Source organism: Labrus bergylta, chromosome 3 (assembly GCF_963930695.1).
Source record: "Labrus bergylta chromosome 3, fLabBer1.1, whole genome shotgun sequence".
Taxonomy (NCBI): domain Eukaryota; kingdom Metazoa; phylum Chordata; class Actinopteri; order Labriformes; family Labridae; genus Labrus; species Labrus bergylta.
The window spans coordinates 10,645,917-10,664,700 of record NC_089197.1 but is presented as its reverse complement, the minus strand read 5'-3'; the positions used below and the strand labels follow the sequence as shown (position 1 = coordinate 10,664,700).

The 18,784-nt window shown below is 41.0% G+C and overlaps 1 protein-coding gene across 1 annotated transcript in view; it reads right to left on the bottom strand.

Moving 5' to 3' along the window:
* Positions 1 to 619: 619 nt before the first annotated feature.
* LOC109999310 (protein kinase C-binding protein NELL1-like) overlaps positions 620 to 18,784 on the bottom strand; it is a 251,046-nt gene continuing 232,881 nt past the window's right edge. The window contains exons 17-20 of the mRNA XM_065952653.1: positions 9,473 to 9,666; positions 5,005 to 5,181; positions 4,425 to 4,649; positions 620 to 2,568 (exon numbers count right to left, since the gene is read on the bottom strand). Of these exons, the coding sequence (XP_065808725.1) occupies positions 2,518 to 2,568; positions 4,425 to 4,649; positions 5,005 to 5,181; positions 9,473 to 9,666 (647 nt within the window). The 3' untranslated portion in view covers positions 620 to 2,517. The remainder of the gene's footprint in view (positions 2,569 to 4,424; positions 4,650 to 5,004; positions 5,182 to 9,472; positions 9,667 to 18,784) is intronic.

Sequence of the window (18,784 nt, the reverse complement as noted above, 5' to 3'; positions counted from 1 at the left end):
AAGTTCATATCCTCCATGTTTTCTAATCTCCAAACACCTGGACAATGACTGCCTGCTTGTTGTGTTGCCTTGAACAGAAAGGTCCAAAGATTTGTCATATGCAGCTCCCGCTTCAGTCAAACATCAAAAGGGGATGCAGTGGAGGGGATAGCAGACACTGTTTGATGGTGCCATGAGCATTTTGTACAAAAGCACTCTGACAGATTGAGACTGCTCCTTCTTTTTAAAACTGCCAGACTCCGGCTGCACATGGACCGAAAAAATAACGGTGCGTTCAGGCGTTGTTTATCAAAAATCAAAGCTACAGCAAGGCCAGTTAAATCAAGGATAACCTCATAATGAAAACAAATCACTTTGCAAGTTATGGCCTTGTTCAAGGGTAAAGCCGTCAGTTGTAGAGCCGTTACTTTTAAGTCAATCCTTTGTGAGTTCACAACCTCCAATGTTTTCATCGAACAAAGACTTTAAATATGAGTGAAAACTAAAAAAAAAAAGGAGGATGATCTTTTAGTTCGAAGATTACAGTCTAATCTACCTGTTTAAAACCTCCAATAGACCAGTTACTGGTGCACACTGGGATACTGAGTCCTGAAATTTGGGGTATTTTATATTCATTTTGAGAAGGTCAGACACATCGATGTAAATGCACTTTGATGAATCATTTCCTTTAGAGCAACAAAACGTCACTTTTCAGTCGTTTCAATGGTTAATTTCATAGCACAATAACTTTCAACAACCATGTCCACTGCAAGGCAGGGTCGCCTGTTTACTGCAGTATTTAACTTCGGCTGTGGGCTGACGTCATGTGCATACAACTTTACGGCACTAGTTCTCACACTCGAGCCTTCAGTTGTAAAAAGCTAGTTAGCCCGTCTCTGTACGGTTTGATACAATGGCTAAGAGGAAGAGGATGGTGATGGATGGAGATTATCAGAGAGATATTATTCATAACGGATTGAGATGTTTAGCAGCTTTAACAGGTAAAGAAAGTCATCTAACCTAAGTTATGTTTCAGGCTTATACAGATAAATAAATAAATCCATCTTACGCAAAAAAATTGTCTCTTTCCTCGCCGATCTTTAAGTTAGCTTGGAACCTTACAAACCTATCTAAACTAGCATGTAATAAATGATCCTCTCCATTGTAGTCATTTATGCACATTCCATAAATATCACTGCAACTGTTGAATAAACAAACACAGACTCCATATTCCAACAGTTTGCAAAAAACATGCTGAACACGCGTTAAGGGCCACATTTGCGCAAATTCCCTTAATATTACTGAACCTTGTAAATCAACCTGGTTGTTTTGCTTCTTGAATGGTCTTCGACCTGTCTGCTTGTAAACAAGTGTACGTTGTCTGAGACGGGGAGGCATAACAGCACTATGTGTCACACGACAGCGCAGTTGCACTCAGAGACCTTTGGTGGGCGCCAAAGTGCACCAAACCCAATTCCTTCATATTGTTGCTTTAAGTGAGAAAAAATGACGGCTGTGGGATTACATGATGGATGCAGAGAAACTGGCGATGTAAAGTATTTGTCAAAAATGGTGCGCCTTTGTTTTTTTTTGCATTATCAGCATAAATGCATAATCTATAAGAAAAAATATATAGTTGTTTAAATAATCATTGACTTCTTTACCACAAGAACTGTGTTTTTACTGCTTTTTGTACCAGAGGAGAATGTAGAACACAGCTCTTTGGAAACAAAAAATCCTGTCAATGATTAAACATCGGATTGTCAACACGGATCATGAAGTGACTTTGATCAAAGACAGAGTGGAACATCTCAAAGGCTTGGATGAGGTTTTTGTCACAGTAGAAAGTGAAAAAAAAACAAAAAAAAAACTGGTTGAAATCACATGAAAAAGTCTCTCTCTTGGGAGAAGTTCGGATTTGAGTTGGAAAATGAATCATCAGACTCAAAGATACCTTTTTCTGTTCTTTCCCTACTTGTTATTTTTACATCAAACCACCTCCTGTTCCTGTAATGTCAAACTTGAATCCTGATGTTGTGTCATAGAAATGCAGGGTGCATTACTCTTTTATTGTGAAATAATAAATGTTTGATGCATCCTTCCTCTTCTAAATGAAAAACAAACACTTGTCTCTGGTTTTCGGGGACTGGAGAATTATCGCTTGGAAGCTTTTCCTCATGACATGTAGTGAAATGGAAACAAGACAAAGACACAACCACAACACAGTGATCGTAGTGACCATGGCCTCAGCCTCCACCTGAGCCACACACACACACACACAGAAACAGACACACACACACATTCATTCACTTTCTGTGGAAAGGTTTACAGCATAAAAGCACAGCCTCATCATCTCAGTCTGTCGAGTGTGTGTTCGTCTTTTTCTGTGCACACTCTGGCATGCACATTTTGTGTGCGTGAGTCTGTTTTCAGTAATCCAATGGGGAGTCATCAGACGTGGGGAGGAGGAGGGGGGTGGGGGGGGGGGGTGCATGGCAGTCCCGCAGTGATAGGAGGAAGAGGAGGAGGAGGGGAGCTTTAGTTGTTCTGAAGGCAGTCGAGATCCACTGAACAGCAAACGTTTCCGTTCTGCACAGCACAGCAAGAACAGACAGGGGAGAAGAGATGGAGAGTATTAAAAGTAGTGTATTAACAAAAACTGTGCATGCTGCATTGTAATGACACACTTCAGAGTCTGGCTGGCTGTACTCAAAATATAAAGACTTACTTACTGAGGGATTTGGCCGTATCAACATGACATATATAATACCTCTTATATACATTTTACAAGAGCACATGCTGTTCTTTTGCTCCTCACGATACTGGCCCTGTAGTGATTCACTTTCAGGATTATCTTCTATGGTTGTGAAACATCCGTCTCTAAGATTGATGCTGCCAATCCTGTACATTTGAGGGAATCATAATTTAGGAAGTGTGGCACCAAGCAGTGACAAATTTGAGAAATTCAGCCGCAATTTGTCTTTCCACCGACAAGGTCTCAGTTATTCTGGATAATAAATAGACCTCAATGGTCTAACGTATGGTTGGTTATATGTAGGTGAGAGATTTTACTCTCACTCTCTCTCTCTGAGGTGGCTCTGGTGTAGAAGGCAGAGCGACCCAATCACTAATCAGACAATCAGCAGTTGGATCCTCTGGTTTCTCCTGTACACATCTAGCACAGCACGCTCTGACATCAGTGTGTGAATGTGTGGCCTGAATTTTGAAATTTAATGTTAAGCACTTAAAGAGGTCAAAAGACAAGACAGGGGCCAGTAAGTGCAGTATGCAAAACATTTACTTAATGTTCCAATCGAAATAGTGTCAGAGGCCAAACTCTCCCAGTGCATAGATCAATACCTAAAGATACATGAATGTGTGTATCTTGACTAGGCTGACCCCTAAAGTCATGTAGACCAGAGTAAAGCAGTCTGTGTTTATCTGATTATAGGGAAGCTTAAACTTTGGTTTAAAAACAAGGTGCCCTGCTGCTCAGAGGCAAACTTTATTTTTCTTACACTGATGCAGATACAGATAGCCTTTAAATACAGTGGCTGGGAAGTGCAAACCAAAATCATAACGTGCGAAACACTTTTGCAAAGCTAGAGACAAATTTGCATTTTTGAAAACATTGCAACATTTTATAAAACAGAATTACAAAAGCAAAAATAATTTTACCATGGACAGAACAGAAAACAGATTCACAAGATGAGAACGGTGAGACAAATAAACAATCCACAGAATCTTCCTGGAAAGGGAATGTACAAAATGCAGTAAGTGACCTGGAAGTGACTGAGTGAGCGGTCAAGTAGTTTGTTTTTGCCGTAAAGACTGTGCAAAATGTGTTATGCAGGGATCCTGGTGATTTAATGATGTTTTGTCCGTTTTGTGGAACCATCCTGAGAGAGTTAACGAGTAGTCTTTCCGTCAAAAAAAACTAACTGACCGCTCACTTCCTGCATTTGGTACGTTCCCTTTCCAGAGAGGTTCTGTGGTTTGTATATTTGTTTGAGGAAAAGTGTTTCTCACCTTGTAATCTTGTTTTCTAAAACGTACATTTCTTTTGTCCTCGGTAAAGGTATTTAAGCTTTTGTAATTTTGTTTTAAAAAATGAAAATTTGTCTCAAGCCTTGAAAAAGTGTTCTACACTTTGTAATTTTGGTTTGTAGGTAATGACAACCAGTGCCTGTAACATTATGACCACAAGGGGAAATCAAAGAAACCTGATGTGCATGTTAAACTGCTAATTCCTTTAATTCAGTAATTGCAAAAATAAATGTTTTTTTGGTTTAGTAAAAGGTGAGGATACACTCCACGATAACACAAGGTAAATAATCATTAACTGTTATTAGGATTCAAGCAAATTAAGTACAAGTTCCTTGTTTGAATTAGCAAAACTGAAACCTTAATCGTGTTCCTTTGTTTGTTGATGCTGTTTAGCCTACCTTGCACTTGCAGGTGGTGCAGGGTGAGTTGGGCATATGCCATGTGTCCCCGCTGAGGCGGATGACACCCGCGGGGTCCTGGCACGTCTGCCGAATGTCATACAACAGGTTGTCGGCCAGGCAGGGGTCTGTGACGCAGCGCGGGCAGCACTCGCCCTCCGCCACCGCCGTGTACTCGCACATCAACACGGGGCAAACCAGAGGCCAGCAGTCCACCTCCCCCTCCTGCAGAGACACACAGAGAGCTAAGAATACAGGAAAAGCAAAAAATGTTGCTGTGTGTGCAAATCAGCAGATATGGTGACTGCAGTAACAGCTCACATGCCACATCTGTAATTAAAGAGGTGGTAATTATCTGGGTCGTCCAAACACACACACACACACAGCTGAGCAGCATGATCAGAGCCTGGCAGTACACAAAGCCCAGCTGTCTGCTTCATGTTGGTGAGGAGGTTTTCTGTCATCAGTTTCTTTCTAACAAACTTGTATCTGCACACTGAGGGATTCCTCCTCATATAGTTCTGTTGGCAAGCAACGTGTAGCGCGTGTGTGCATATTTTGTGTGTTTCTGTGTACAGACCATGCAGCGGCACTGCTGGCAGCCGTAGAGCCAGGACGCTCCGCTGCGGTAGAGTGTGCGTCCGCTCTGGTCCAGACACTGGCTGTTGGGCCTGTTGTCACAGCCGGGACAGCAGAACAGATCCTCGTCTGGGTCTCCGCAGTCACAGGGTCTCCTCCTGCAGTATGTCTGAGCATCCTGCAAAAAGAAAGAAAGGACACAGAGGTCAGGTAGAAAACAGACATATGACATGATGGTTTCCCTGTCCAAAAAGGTAAAGAAAAAAGGCCACATGGGACTCCATGATTGTGTTAAATAACACCTGAACCTGTTTTTTTTTTGTGCAGCGCCTGAGGAAGAGGCAGGTCGGTCTCAAAACATTCTGTTCCTTAAATGCACTTAGCAAATAAATAAGTAGAGATTTGGGAGCAAAAGTGTTGCGAGTCTTTGTTTGTATCACATTCCCAAAATATAATGTCATTTCTTCACCTTTTTTTTTTCTTTTGTTTAGACATATAACTTCATATCTGCTGTGTGGATGTGTAGAGTGTTTGCATGCATTGCATCCATTTCTATATCATGTCTAAAGATATTTAAGGGCAGATAGCTCCTTTTATACAATTGTGTTTTACTGTTTCTTTCTTTCTTTTCTTCCAATATACTCAAATGTATTGATCATTTTTTAGACGTTTATGACCCTGAACAGTGTAGACGGTTAACCACAACTACCATCAAAAAGCTTGTCAACCCTTTCAGGGTGCAACATGTATAACGATGCATGTGTTTTCCTTTTTCTCGAATGTTAAGCCTGCATGTTGTGGCATGGAATAAGTGTGCAGGCTTGCCTCGTTTGATCCGTGCTCTTTTTCCTACATGATGTGTATAGAAACCCCCCCTCCATCACCATGGTGCTTTAACACATAGTGCTTTAACGCAAAGACTTCACCTTCACATAGCACTTCATATGGTGGGCTGCGAAGAAATGTTTCTTTATATCGCTGAGTAGGTGACTCACTCTGCGTTCAACAGCTGCAGAAACTGCAAGCTTTCGTCTGTTTGGTTAAAGTGAAGAGTTTCCTGATGCTCTGAATGACGCTCCGCAGCCTTTTCATAAAGAGTAAAACCCTTGAAAGAAAAAAAAATTCCTGAGATGTGTTTTAATGCAAAGCAAGTTACACATTTGCAAAGATACTTAAATTCACTATAAACTTAAACAAAAAAAAGAGAGAGAACAGCGTATTCAGACTTTAAAATCAAGGTGTCTATCTCACGCCTTTCTTACACGCCTTAGGGGAGAGCTGGTTAACATCTCTGCACACTGGCTTATCAAAGCAGATAATTCGAGGCCAACATGCCAATGAGGTATTTTACTAGGTTGTATCACCTTCTCCAATCTCCATTTTCTCTAACAGCAATTTATTAGAGCCATGAACGAAGAAGGAATATGTAAGAAGTTTGGTGCCTGCGTTGGAATGCAAAGTCAAAAAACCCCTGGATCTGTGTGACTGTACTCAGCCGCTGTGTCCCCGACTCACCGTCTCTACTCAGACTAAAACTTTATGGTCCATTTTACTCACCACAGCCAGCACAGTCTGGCCCGGAAACGGGGCAGGGTAATGATGATGTAAAAATGTTACATAAAATGGCTGTTGGAAAATGTATGGGGGGCATAAAATCATTGCGAATAGCATTAAAAGGGCAATACAGAGCCAATGTTTTATCGATGCGTATTGTCCTGCTACAGTAACCCGCTCGGTCCCTGGGTACCGATAGCGACGACGCTGGTCTTTAAGGTTACGGCCTCGGACTTGCTGTGAAATTACTGCCAATTGTGGTGTGCTGGCAGGAGGCATGAAGGCAGACTGTTCATTTTAATGCCAGGAAAAACACAGCGCATGCTAATGCTGTGCTAAAAGAAACATTGTACTGCTTTCAATGAAAACTCTATTGACAAAAACGTAATGATGGATTTGATGCATGCGGATGACTTTCTCTTTAATCAATACTTTTTTTTCTTCACAGTCCTGGTATAAGATATGTCTTTGAAGGTAATTAAGATTTAAGAACTTTTGACCTTGTTTAGTCACTGTATGAACTCAATCTTTGCTGGTGAGTTTCCACCATTGATTTCATGTGCTAGCAAGTACAACAAACTCTCTTAAATCAGCCTTAGGTCGCTTTCTCATCAAGTTCAGTGGCCACGGAGCGATTCAGGGGTGAAGTTCTAACCTTGTTGCATTTTTCATTTGGTTCAATGTGCTTTGGTGTGAAGTGCACCAACGCTTGTCAAATGTGGTGTATCATAGCCACTAGTTGGGGCTGTAGCTCCAGTCAGTGGATACTGCCATCCGGCCTAACACTGCACTATGACCTCCCTCGCCCAAAAAAAACAGTACCGTGTAAGAATGGCATCCCATAGCCTGGTTCAGATTGTCAGTATTTTGATCTATGAAATGGCGATGAAGTAATATGTAGGCTGCTTCAGGTTAAACTGGTATATATCGACCAGAGCGATGTGGCATGTGGATGTTAACCTGCAAGGAGGACTGGAGGCTGGTGTTGTTAGCAATGCTAACATTAGCCATGCTCTGCAAACCAAGTTGACATTGTTTACAGACGGCCAAATTCAACCCACAACGCACTGCATTTTCAATATCTTCCCTTGTTTGGTCTGGAATGCACTCTCCTCAACTGCTAACTGAGCTCTGGTGCACTTGGAAGCGAAGAGACCTTGGTCCAAACCAGAGTTCACTTGAGCATTCACTCAACCTCAAACCAAGAAAACTAACCGACAAAGAACCAGAGTTCATTTCAAAAGGACCAAACGGCTTACTGTAGGTGTGAATGCACCTTTAATCTCATGTTGAACAGAAATTCTACAGTTTTATGTACCTTTACCACAAGTCTGTGCTTTCTCTTCCTGACTATCTGAAATGTTGTGGCTCCTAAATTATAACAAGTACTGGGATGACTCACAGGTACCAGACCAGTCTTGTTTGCATCCAGTGAGCGTCAAACATCTGACTCACAAACCAGCACGGCACTGGATCGCTAAGGCATGCTAAACACCCCGAAACTGACAAAGAATCTCCATTGTGTTTCTTTTCTGTAGTGAGCTACTTTTTTCTTGTCTTTTTTTGTTGTTACCAGGAAGGCTCTCATCTCTGTATAATCTTGTGACTATACATAATTTACTGTAAACGCTGCTGTTTAATGGTGACAGATGTGAAGGAAACTTTTTTTCTTTGTCATCAACTTGTAGCTTTTTTGTTTATGTCACTTCTCTTAAAGTCTCTGAAACATAAAAAAGGACGGCTTCAGATTGAATCCTGCTAATAAACTTTAAGATAAGGTATCTCTCTGCATAAAGTGGTTTAAAAGTTCATCTACAAATCTTTTCATCTGAGCCACAATCGTACTCAATGGGATTATAAAACACACAAAATATCAACGGAGCAACTTTGAACTACACTGAAAATGCGTCAGATACATTCTTGTGAAATATATTGGTTGTACAATAGGGAGGTTTTATGAGACATCACTGGAACCACAACCTGAATGACATCCTCTTACCTGACATTTGATTTCAAATAACAATCTGTGTTTAGTCCGTATCAATCTCACTCACTAAGCCTCACCTTCCCAAAGACAAAACTGATCAATATCTAATTTTCCTGCAGTCACAGCACCGCCTCCCGAGAACAGAAATAAGTTGTTAGATTGCCACAGATATTCGTCAGAATGGAACGCCAATTGACAAGAGACTGGTCACTGTGGAGCACTTTTCTTTGAGTTGACCCTGGGCGATGCTTCATTGGGTCAGATGAGGTCTTAAACGCTGTTTGTTTTTGTGTTTGTTTCATGATGACTATCCAAACTTTTTACATCCCTGTCGGAGCGAATATGACATCTGGCCATTTTACACAATTTTGCACTCCAGAAGCAAAATCAGGCAAACCGCCCCTGAAGTCTTCCCCAGTTGCTTGTTCACACACTGCCACAACTAAAACCATAGCAAGTGTATTTGTCTAATTTCTAGCCAGAAAACTCTCATTACACTTAATATAAGTCACATTCACCTGACAAGGCCACATAAACATTTTATGTCATGAAATACAAATTGAAGAATTAAACTTAAATTGCTTTAATGAGGGAAAATTGCTGCAAGAGCTGCAAGTAAAATCAACTTGTTAAGTTTCTTGAATTAAGATAAAGAGCTAATTTTAAATAAACCTAACAAGTACATTTTTGCTTGCTGCACTGTCATCAATTTTCACTCACTAAGGCAATTTAGGCCTTACATGAAACTTAATATTTCTTGAAATATGAGATGTTTATCTGGACTTGTAGTAGTCTTAGTTACAGTTACAGCTTTGTTAAAGGGAGCAACAGAAAAACAGAAAACTGGTTTAGATCCTATACTGTTGCTAAGAAGAAACTCCACAGGAGTAAAGATGAAGCTAAGTGAGATGGTATTTATCTTCTGTACCTTGCAGGAGCAGATAGCACAGCGGTCAAAGCCTGGTTTCCAGTCCTCCCCGTTGCGTCTGATTCCCTCCTCCTGTGGACAGTCGCCGCTGCAGCCTGGGCCAGACGTGCACACACAGTCGTAGCCTCCAGGGAGGTTCACACACACACTGTCGTTCCAGCAGGTGTGTGTCTGCTGACTGCACTCATCGATGTCTGGAAGACAAGAAGTGGATCAGTGTAAGTTCTGTTGTACACATTTAGGACAAATGCAGAGGGTACGGATTTGCAAACTGATTTTTTATTTTTTCTTAACTGAGCCAACCGGGGAAAAGTCCTGTTTGAAAAAGTTTTACTTGTGACTCTGTTATCACAACAGGTCAGCCTTGTGAAGGCTTGTTATCAAGACGCAGCAAAAACCAAGAGAGAGCAGAATCACATCAGCAGCAAGCAGCTGCACAAAATGAAACAAAAACAGGCCAGCATTTGAAGTGTTGCGTAGCAGACATTGCTTTGCCACAAATGCATTTAAAGGGAGATAACAGCAGATATATGTTTCTCTTTCTCGCTCTCCTCTCTCTCTCTCTGGTTACCTGCAGAGTATACGAGGTGAACAGAGCGAGGGAGATCGATCAACTGCAATTCATTGGTCTTAAATGTCAATCTTATGGGCAGAAAACACACCTGGGGGGCCGTTAATATACCTGGGTGGTCCACCAAGGTGGGAAACAAATACCCACTACATGGTTTCCCCAAAGGCCACACCCTGTTAAGCCTATACGCCCCTCCAGGAGGCTGCATGGCACACTTTGAGAATTACTGAATTATTTTATAAATGTAAGTCTGCAATGTGTTCTTGTCATAGTGTCTTTTTTTGCCTACCATGACAACAATTCCAGTATCTTTTGGAAACACAAATGTATGTGTCTGTTTAAATATTGTAGTCAGAACATAAAAGGACAATTGGCTAGTTATTGATGCTTTACAGTTTTTTTAAGCTGTGTTCTGCATTATTTTCTGCTCTAGGAATTAATTAAAATTATGCGATGATTGTTATTGTAAAAAATGGGCTAGATTTAAAACTTTACAGGCCGCAAACCCAAGACAAGAAAACACATTTAAAAACCCAAAGTAAGAGTAATTCTGTTAAAAAAAACCCAAAAAAAACATATTGCTCATTGACATTCTTCATTTGTGTTTGTGGAAATGGATAAAGAAAATGTATAACAATACAAGAGACAGGGAAATGTTTGCCAACTGTGCTGCAGGTTGGATGCACCTTTACAAATCGCAATTACATTTTCTATTTACTCACATTGCCCTGGGCTGTTATATGAAGCATTTATATTACATTGTGCAGGAATAAGTGTTGCAGCCCTCAAGTTATCAAGTGTCATCCTTCTATCCAATCATTAGCATAAGGATGGGATTGCTTTTGTGGTCATTCAGGGAGGAGAATCCGGCTGTTGGTGGTGCAGTTTAGAGGTTTATTTCAATTAAGTAATTCCCACTAACTGTGAATGTAGCAGCATTTACTGTACATGCTTAGTATTGCACACATGCTGCTGTGTGATGCAGTGCAGAATAAGCAGAAAATATATGAGGATTAATTTTATATTTCAGGCTTTGGCTATCACTCGTAGCAATGTGCTTTTAAAAATGACTGAAAGAAAACTTTTTGCATTATAATTCGAAGGAAATTGGGTCATAATGTATCGCCTTACCCGTCTATACAAAGCGTATACCATTCACACATACTGGCCTCAAAGCTTCAGTCACATCAATCACTCAGTAGCCATCAAAGGAAGAAGACATCTGCTCAGTCAGCTTCTTCCTCGCTCTTCCTCTCTCCACACACCAAAAGGACCGTCAAGAACAGAGCGGACAGACGGCATTTTCATCTACTTTTTCTTTATTGGCGGGGCCACAGGAAACACGGTGCCAAAGAAAGTCTGTCCCAACCCTTTTATCAAGCCATGACATTTAACTCTCTTTATCCTCTCTAAATGTGAGCTGTTCACAGAGAAAAAAAAGACCAAAGTCCCTTCGACAGCCGCTCCGCTCTCCCCCTGCTAGCACCTGCTGCCTACAGACATCGATCACACCCACACTGCCAGCACAGCGCTGAGTGTTGCATGAACAAAAGAACTGAAGAGGGAAAAAAACTGAGACTAAATATTAACAATCACATTCAAGTTTGTCTTTATGTGTTTAACTCAATACACACTCTCATACTGTGAGAAATGTGTTCAACATACACATTTTTTCTCTCTGCGCTGGTGAGTGACATGGGACACTGTCAGACGTGTCCAAGATGCTGCAAGACTCCAGCTCCAGCTCTTTGCCAGTCACTTGGCTGATCGAAAGTTAGTTTTAAACATCGACAGGCTTCAAAAGGCCGCTTCACAAGCTTCTGAGTGATGTCACTGAAACGTTGTCCATGTGTATACAGTCAATGAGCTATGACGCTTTAATCATTGCATAGCTTGGAGCAGTACACTGATGAAATACTATCCTGAAAACAATTAGAGTGGACAACGGCAGCTCAGTTTTTGATCTCTCCTGATGTCCTGCGTCTACTACGACGGTTAGAGAAAGAACTAGCTCTTTTATCTGATTTAACAGACTTTAATTGTTTTAACTTTATTTTTAAAAAAACTTAAAAAGGTGATGTTAAACTGCAACACTGTCACTAAACTCTTCCTAAGCACCAAGCTCTTGTTGATTAGTGTAACAAACACAAATGTGTTTTTTCTCCTATACAACTCGCATACTAGTGACAAACATGATATGAATAATACATGTATAGGCTACAGTGTTGGACATTAAGATACAGGTTTATTTCATGGGTGCTAATCAATTATGGTAACAGAGTGCTAAATTGACTTGCAAACTTGCCAACAATATTAGGTTAGCTTGTATCAGAGACACATCAAACCATGTATCAGTATTGATACTTCTTAATCCTGAGAAAAAAATGCAGCCCCCATTAAAATCTACCCTGCACAGCAGCTTGTGTGCCTTCATAAACTTACTTTGTTTCATCCATTTCTGAAAAATATACCCATGCTCTTGTCCAAAGTCCTTTTCTGTTTCTTATCAGGCTGTATTACAGCCGTCCATGATCTCCTTTTCTAACCAAGACAGTTTAAGAGGGGATGTTTTGGGATATATGCCGTGTTAAAGATAACAACCATGCAGGGTTAGTAGTGTGCAGATGTTCAAAGAAATTCTATATTTTTTCCATGAAGTAAAATTATGACTGGAAGCTGGCGTGCTCGCTGTGTGTCAGGTAATGTTGGGTAATAGAAGTTGTGCTGTAGTAGGAACGAATTATAGAAAAAAACCACAACAGTGGAGCAGCTTACCTCCGTTTGGTAGTGGAGTGGTCTCTGAAGTGATTACAGGCACAGTTGTGTGGGAGAGGTTAAGGTGGAAAGGTAAGAAAAAAAATTGGAAGGTGTTTCAGCCTAATGGCATTCGTAAGAGCGTTAGAGAACTGCACATGTGTGCTGGGATAGAAATAGTTAAGAGCTTCCTTGTTGTGTCGACGGCCCAACATGTGACACATTGATTTAGCATGTTAAGTGGTAAATGGACTTGAGCTTGTATAGCACTTTTCTAGTCGTCAGACCACTCAAAGCACTTTTACATTGCAGGTCACACCTACACATTCACACACTGATGGTTACTATGTAAAGCGACCATCTGAAGTAACCTCATACACAGTCATACGTCGCCGACGAAGCAATGGGAGCAACTTGGGGTTAAGTGTCTTGCCCAAGGACACATCAGACATGTTGCTGCAGGAAATGGGAATCGAACCCTCGAACATCCGGTTGAGAGACGACGACTCTGCCAACTGAGCCACAGAATGAACTGTACACGGTAAAATAAGTGAAAAAATGGTAGACTGCAGTGGACTTTACCCAGAATCCTAGTTGCTAATAAGTACTCACAGGCTAGTAATGTCAACTTGATAATGATGTGAACAGAATTAAAAAAGCAGAAAAAAAACAGGATTTGTACCCCCTGACTATTGCTGCAGATGTTAGGAGCCTCTGGCAGCGGATTCTCTACATCTTGCAGGAAGACCTACTCTGGACAGATAAGACCCTATATGACCACACCAGCCTTATAAATAAACTGTGACAGATGTGAAAAACACTCTAATTGGTTACACTATCAGTTTGGCTGGATACAGAAGGAGAGAGAAAACAGCTCAGCTGAGAATTTATTGTGTCTGTGGCAGACTATTTGCATACACTAAATGAAATCCCTGTCAGCCAGTCAGACATACTGTACCTCTGCTGGTGAAGGATTAATGCTCTTCATGCTACATTCACCACATTCAGCCACAAGCTGCTGCCTGCAAGATGAAGCGCACTCTTACATGCAGGCTGTGAAAGAAAGCGTCACATCCAAACACAAAAGCCCTGCGGAGAAACGGCGGAAGTTACACTCACACCTACATGTGCTGTTGTTATACATGAAACACTAATTTCTGCAGTATATGAACACACAACAACACACTTTCACACACAAACACACGGGCGCACAAAACAAATAAATCCCTCTGAAAATCCCAGAGACAGATGTTGGTAATTAGAAGGCATCAGAAAGCTCAGTATATCAGTATTTAAATTATAGTTCTTTGGTGAGTCTCCAGGCTGCCCATATGGAAAGGTCATGTTCATCAGAGAGAGAGAGAGAGAGAGAGCGAGAGAGAGAGAGAGAGAGAGATGATGCACACACACTGGGAGACAGTCGTAGTTTATAGTGTATTATCCTCTTCTCCATGCACAAGCTGTTTATTAAAGCCTCTCCCTAAAGCATTAGGCATGATAAACAGGTTGGAGATGCAGCACATGCAGCTCCTCAGTCAGAGCAATAAAGCACAGGGATCACTGCTTGCAGCTGCTCGGGTAGTTACCACGACGAAACGCAGTGCAGCACAATGAAAACATTATATAATGTAATGAAATGTACTGCATTGTGGCAACACCTTGAACTGCAGCAAAACAACCGAGTACATCATTCTAAAGTGTTGTATTGTACAGAAACACACCATTGTGGACTGATTGTATGCTTTGTCGTCGCCTACGTTTGGCATGTAATGAACACACACAATGTAGCTCCCGTGTGGAACACTCTGGGGAGGCTGTGGCTCAATGGTAGGGTCAGTCGCCTCGCAGCCAGGATGTCGAGGGAACAATCCCCAGCTCCTGCAGTCACATGTCAACGTGTCCTTGGGCAAGACACTGATTCCCAAATTACTCCCATTGCTGCATAAGGGGCATTTGAATGTGCATGAATGGGATTAGTTCATACCGATGGCCGCTTTTCGTAGCAGCCTCTGACATCAGTTTCAGAATGTGGTGTAAAAACACTTTGAGTATAGAAACCAGAAAAGCGCAATACAGGCTCTTAAAGTTGATAAATATTCATGGGATTCAAATATCAAAGCTGACTTCTTGTTTTACTCAGCAACTGACTGAAGCTTGTTCTCCTGGCTGAAAGTATTTAGGACTATATTAGTCTGACATCCCATCTCAGAACCAAGTTCATGTGTGTTCAAAAGCTAAGTTTGAAATAAACCCAAGATACTCGTGCCCTAATGAAAGGAGAAGTGCTCAGTGAAGACACTCATTGCTCCTGTCATGCCCCTATGTCCTACTTACCAGTTACATAACCTACTCTATGGCCATCAGTTACCACCTCAGCATTGCCGCCTTCAACAGACCCAGGCATGAAAGCTCCAGGTAGTGACAACAACGCTGATACTACATACCACTACATACCCTACCACATGGCCCCTCTTGGCCACCACAACTAGACTGAAGGGTAAGAGCCAGGACATCACCGGGGTTATTGCTCATATATGACTTTTGGATAGGCCTGTGAATCTTTGGGTGTCTCGCGATTCGATTTCGATTGTTGAGGTCACGATTTGATTCAGAATCTAAATTTGATTCAAAACAATTCTGGATTCATAATTAGGAGTCTATTTTTCATATGTGAGACTGACTCCATTTGGCCTTATACTGAGTTAAAGAGCTAGCCTAAGCACTTACAGGGAGTAACCAATTAGCAAAAAAGTAAAAAAATGTATTTTTTAAAGTAATGAATCTCGGGTCAGAAGATAACAAACTTGATTTTTACATAAATCGACCCACCTCTACTTTTGGATGATTATAAATGTAGAAGTGATAGTAAATGAGGCTTTCTTACATTTAAAGGAGGACACTCAGATTTGGTTTCACGCCATTTAACAGAGATCCTAGAGGATAGTCTAATGTATAACTCATTTTCTGTTCATTGCAGAGTTTATCTGTGCATATTTTCTGTGTGAGGTGTACAGAAACAGACATGTGTGAAGTGCCTCTATGAACTGACACTTTAGAAATAGACCCTCTCATACCCAAAATGGATTATCGCTCCTCACAGAAAAAAAGACTCTTATAGATGACTGTGTCGCCCAGTAGGATGCAGAGAGAGAGAGAGAGAGAGAGAGCAGCACAGCCAGTTGTTCCAGTGGTGCCAAACATGAATAAGCACCGACACGACAACAAAGCCCTCTGTTCATTTGAAAAACACAACACATCCTTTAGCTGGAAAGCCTTTTTATCCACCGGGAAACAATCCACCAACACTGAATAATTCCCCAAATTGTTGTTTGCTGGCAAAACAGAGGATATCAACACTGTTTTGTTTCATCAGCCCATTAGCATACCCTAAGGATTGAATTTTTTCCCTACAGACAATAATGTGAAAGTAATGCTCTGTGGCTGTCTATTTGAACCTGAAAGTTTAACTGAAATCTCTGCTTACATTTGTATAAATTCCTCTTGCTGATTAGCAGTTTTTGTATATTTACATTAGTAATTGTTCAGATGATTACATCTGTTTTCTTAAAACCCTCTGTTTCTCTAATTTTCGTCCCCAGTGCTGTCTGCTCGCTCTGCATGTGTGTCACAAACTCTCGGCCAGAAAGCCGCTGTTCATGCAGCTAACTTTGAGCTGACTCACTTCTTACAAAATACTTCTGTCATGTTGACTCATGAGAGGCTTTTGGTGGGATATTGTGGTGTTCGAAATCCTGTAAAATTGTCATTTGTACTTATTTCCCCTGCGGTCCTCCAACCTATTACTGCATGGAGGGGAGAAATGGTGGTGGAGGAGTGGTCACACTCGTGTGCAGCTTTCTCGTTATGGATCGCTCAAGGAAATTCTGAAGCAATGCTTTCACTGAACATACTGAATAAATCATAATTCAGTTGATAAATATGTTTTTCTTCAAGGGCCTCTGGTCTCAGTTCAGAAAGAACCAAGTTCATTTAGTAATGTTACATTTTTAAGTATGTTTCCATCAAACGGCAACTTGTGTTGAAAGAGGGAGCCAATGTGGAAGTGAAACAAGCTGCAGTTCATCAAGCGTCCACTTGGGGCTAGCTGACTCCCAGTTTACGTCCTGTTCACCACTGACTTGAATAGGTCAGCATTTCCATGTTTAATTCTTTCATTACAGAAAGACAAAACTCATATTCTTAGTCGCTCCAGAGGTAAGACGCTCTTGTTACTGCCGCCATGTTTGTTTTGCTGACTCGTCACTTGGTTGAGACCACTGCCAGGTAGCCGGCAGCCGCCAGCCGTGGCCTGGCCTTGAGCACCAGCATTAAAACCAAAACAGACTCCTCCAGCGACACACCTCCAACCCCTCTCTGCTAGTGTTTGCACAAAGGAGTTAATAATTGGAACATACCATAATTATGCACTAAGCGCTAAGCTGCGGACAAAGTAGTCCTTGTCTCGAGCTGCATTGTTGTGTCAGCATGCTAATGGTAGCACTCTTTAGTTAGCTTGTGGCTTAACATTACATGTAAATTTCTGATAAGCAGTGAGTACAGTATGTCAATCTTCTTTTTTCTAGTCCCTCACTTAAACAGCTTTTATACGCAAGGGGACGAGCCGGCCGGCCGTCCCGTCCATGTAAACACGGCTCATACAACAACACAGCCAGCGGGACTCGAGCTTCTCACTCATTGTAGACAGTCATGACTCAGAGAGATTTACACAGGATGTACTTGATTTCTGCTGTATTTATGTGTAATGTCGCACATTCTGCCTTCAAGGTGCCAACTGCCTTCAAAGATGTCAAAAGTCAACCGCTCACATTAACTTGTTTTCCATGTTTTCCTACTGATTTATCAATTTTATTTTCAGAACATAGACACATTCTCCGTTTCATTCAAGAAGCGATTTAATACTTAATGTTCTAGATGTCATCTCAAACTCTACTGCAAAACAAAATTAACCTTTTGTATTAATGTGAAAATGTTTTCAATGCTTGATTTGGTGCAAATGAGCTGAGAACTGATGGACCACGAGTTGATTATTTCTCACAGAACAACATCTAAGAGTTCAGCCTTCAGGTGTAGGAGGTGTCAGTTAGTAAATCTACTAATTGGTATTTTGTTAGCATGCTAAAACAGTTCATTCTATGGTCACAACTACAAATGTGTTGATTATGTTTTGCAGCAGAGGCTTTGATGGCATGCGTGTAAGTGGCTAAGAATAACATCACAAATTGAATGCAAATGAGAATGTGTCTAATTTGATAAAAAAAAAAAAAACAAGTTGGAAAAACAAGGTAATATGAGTAATATTCAGCACTCGGACCACCATTATATTTAACAATATTAATACAAATGTAACAGTAAAAGCAGAAAAAGACAGAATCATTAAGAATCATTATAAGTGACCGTGGTCGTCCACATCGTGGTGATTCAGGATAGTGATTTTAAAGATGTTGCTATATTTTCAAAGTGATTTTATGTTCCTCATCCATGTCCCACAGGGTGCAAAGAAACTAGAAACATACTCTTCTCCCACATCAAATTTCAGTTTGAAAATGTCACAATTTGTTGTGTAACATTTATCAGGGCAAACTATGTGACATGACAGGTTTTTTGAAGACATTTCATTCAACTGAAAATCAGACAAAAAAAAGTTACATCAGTGAAGACAAGAAGCGGAACATATTTAAGATGAACAAAGTTCTGAAATCAGATCAAACAGGCTTGAAAAAAGCAGAAAAAAGCAGCTCCACTAGGCAGTGTAAGAAGTTCATGAAGTTGATTTCAGCTCCTCACAGCTTCCTAAATCTTTAATCTGACGGAGCAGCAGAACAAATATCTCGCTGTTGGAATCAGAGTTGCAGCATCTGTCCCAGAATAAACTCTGACTGAAATGTTATTGATTTCTTTCTCCTCCTTTTCAATTTTGGCTTCATAATGGACTCAGCTAGTGTACTATAAATCAACAGAATCATGCC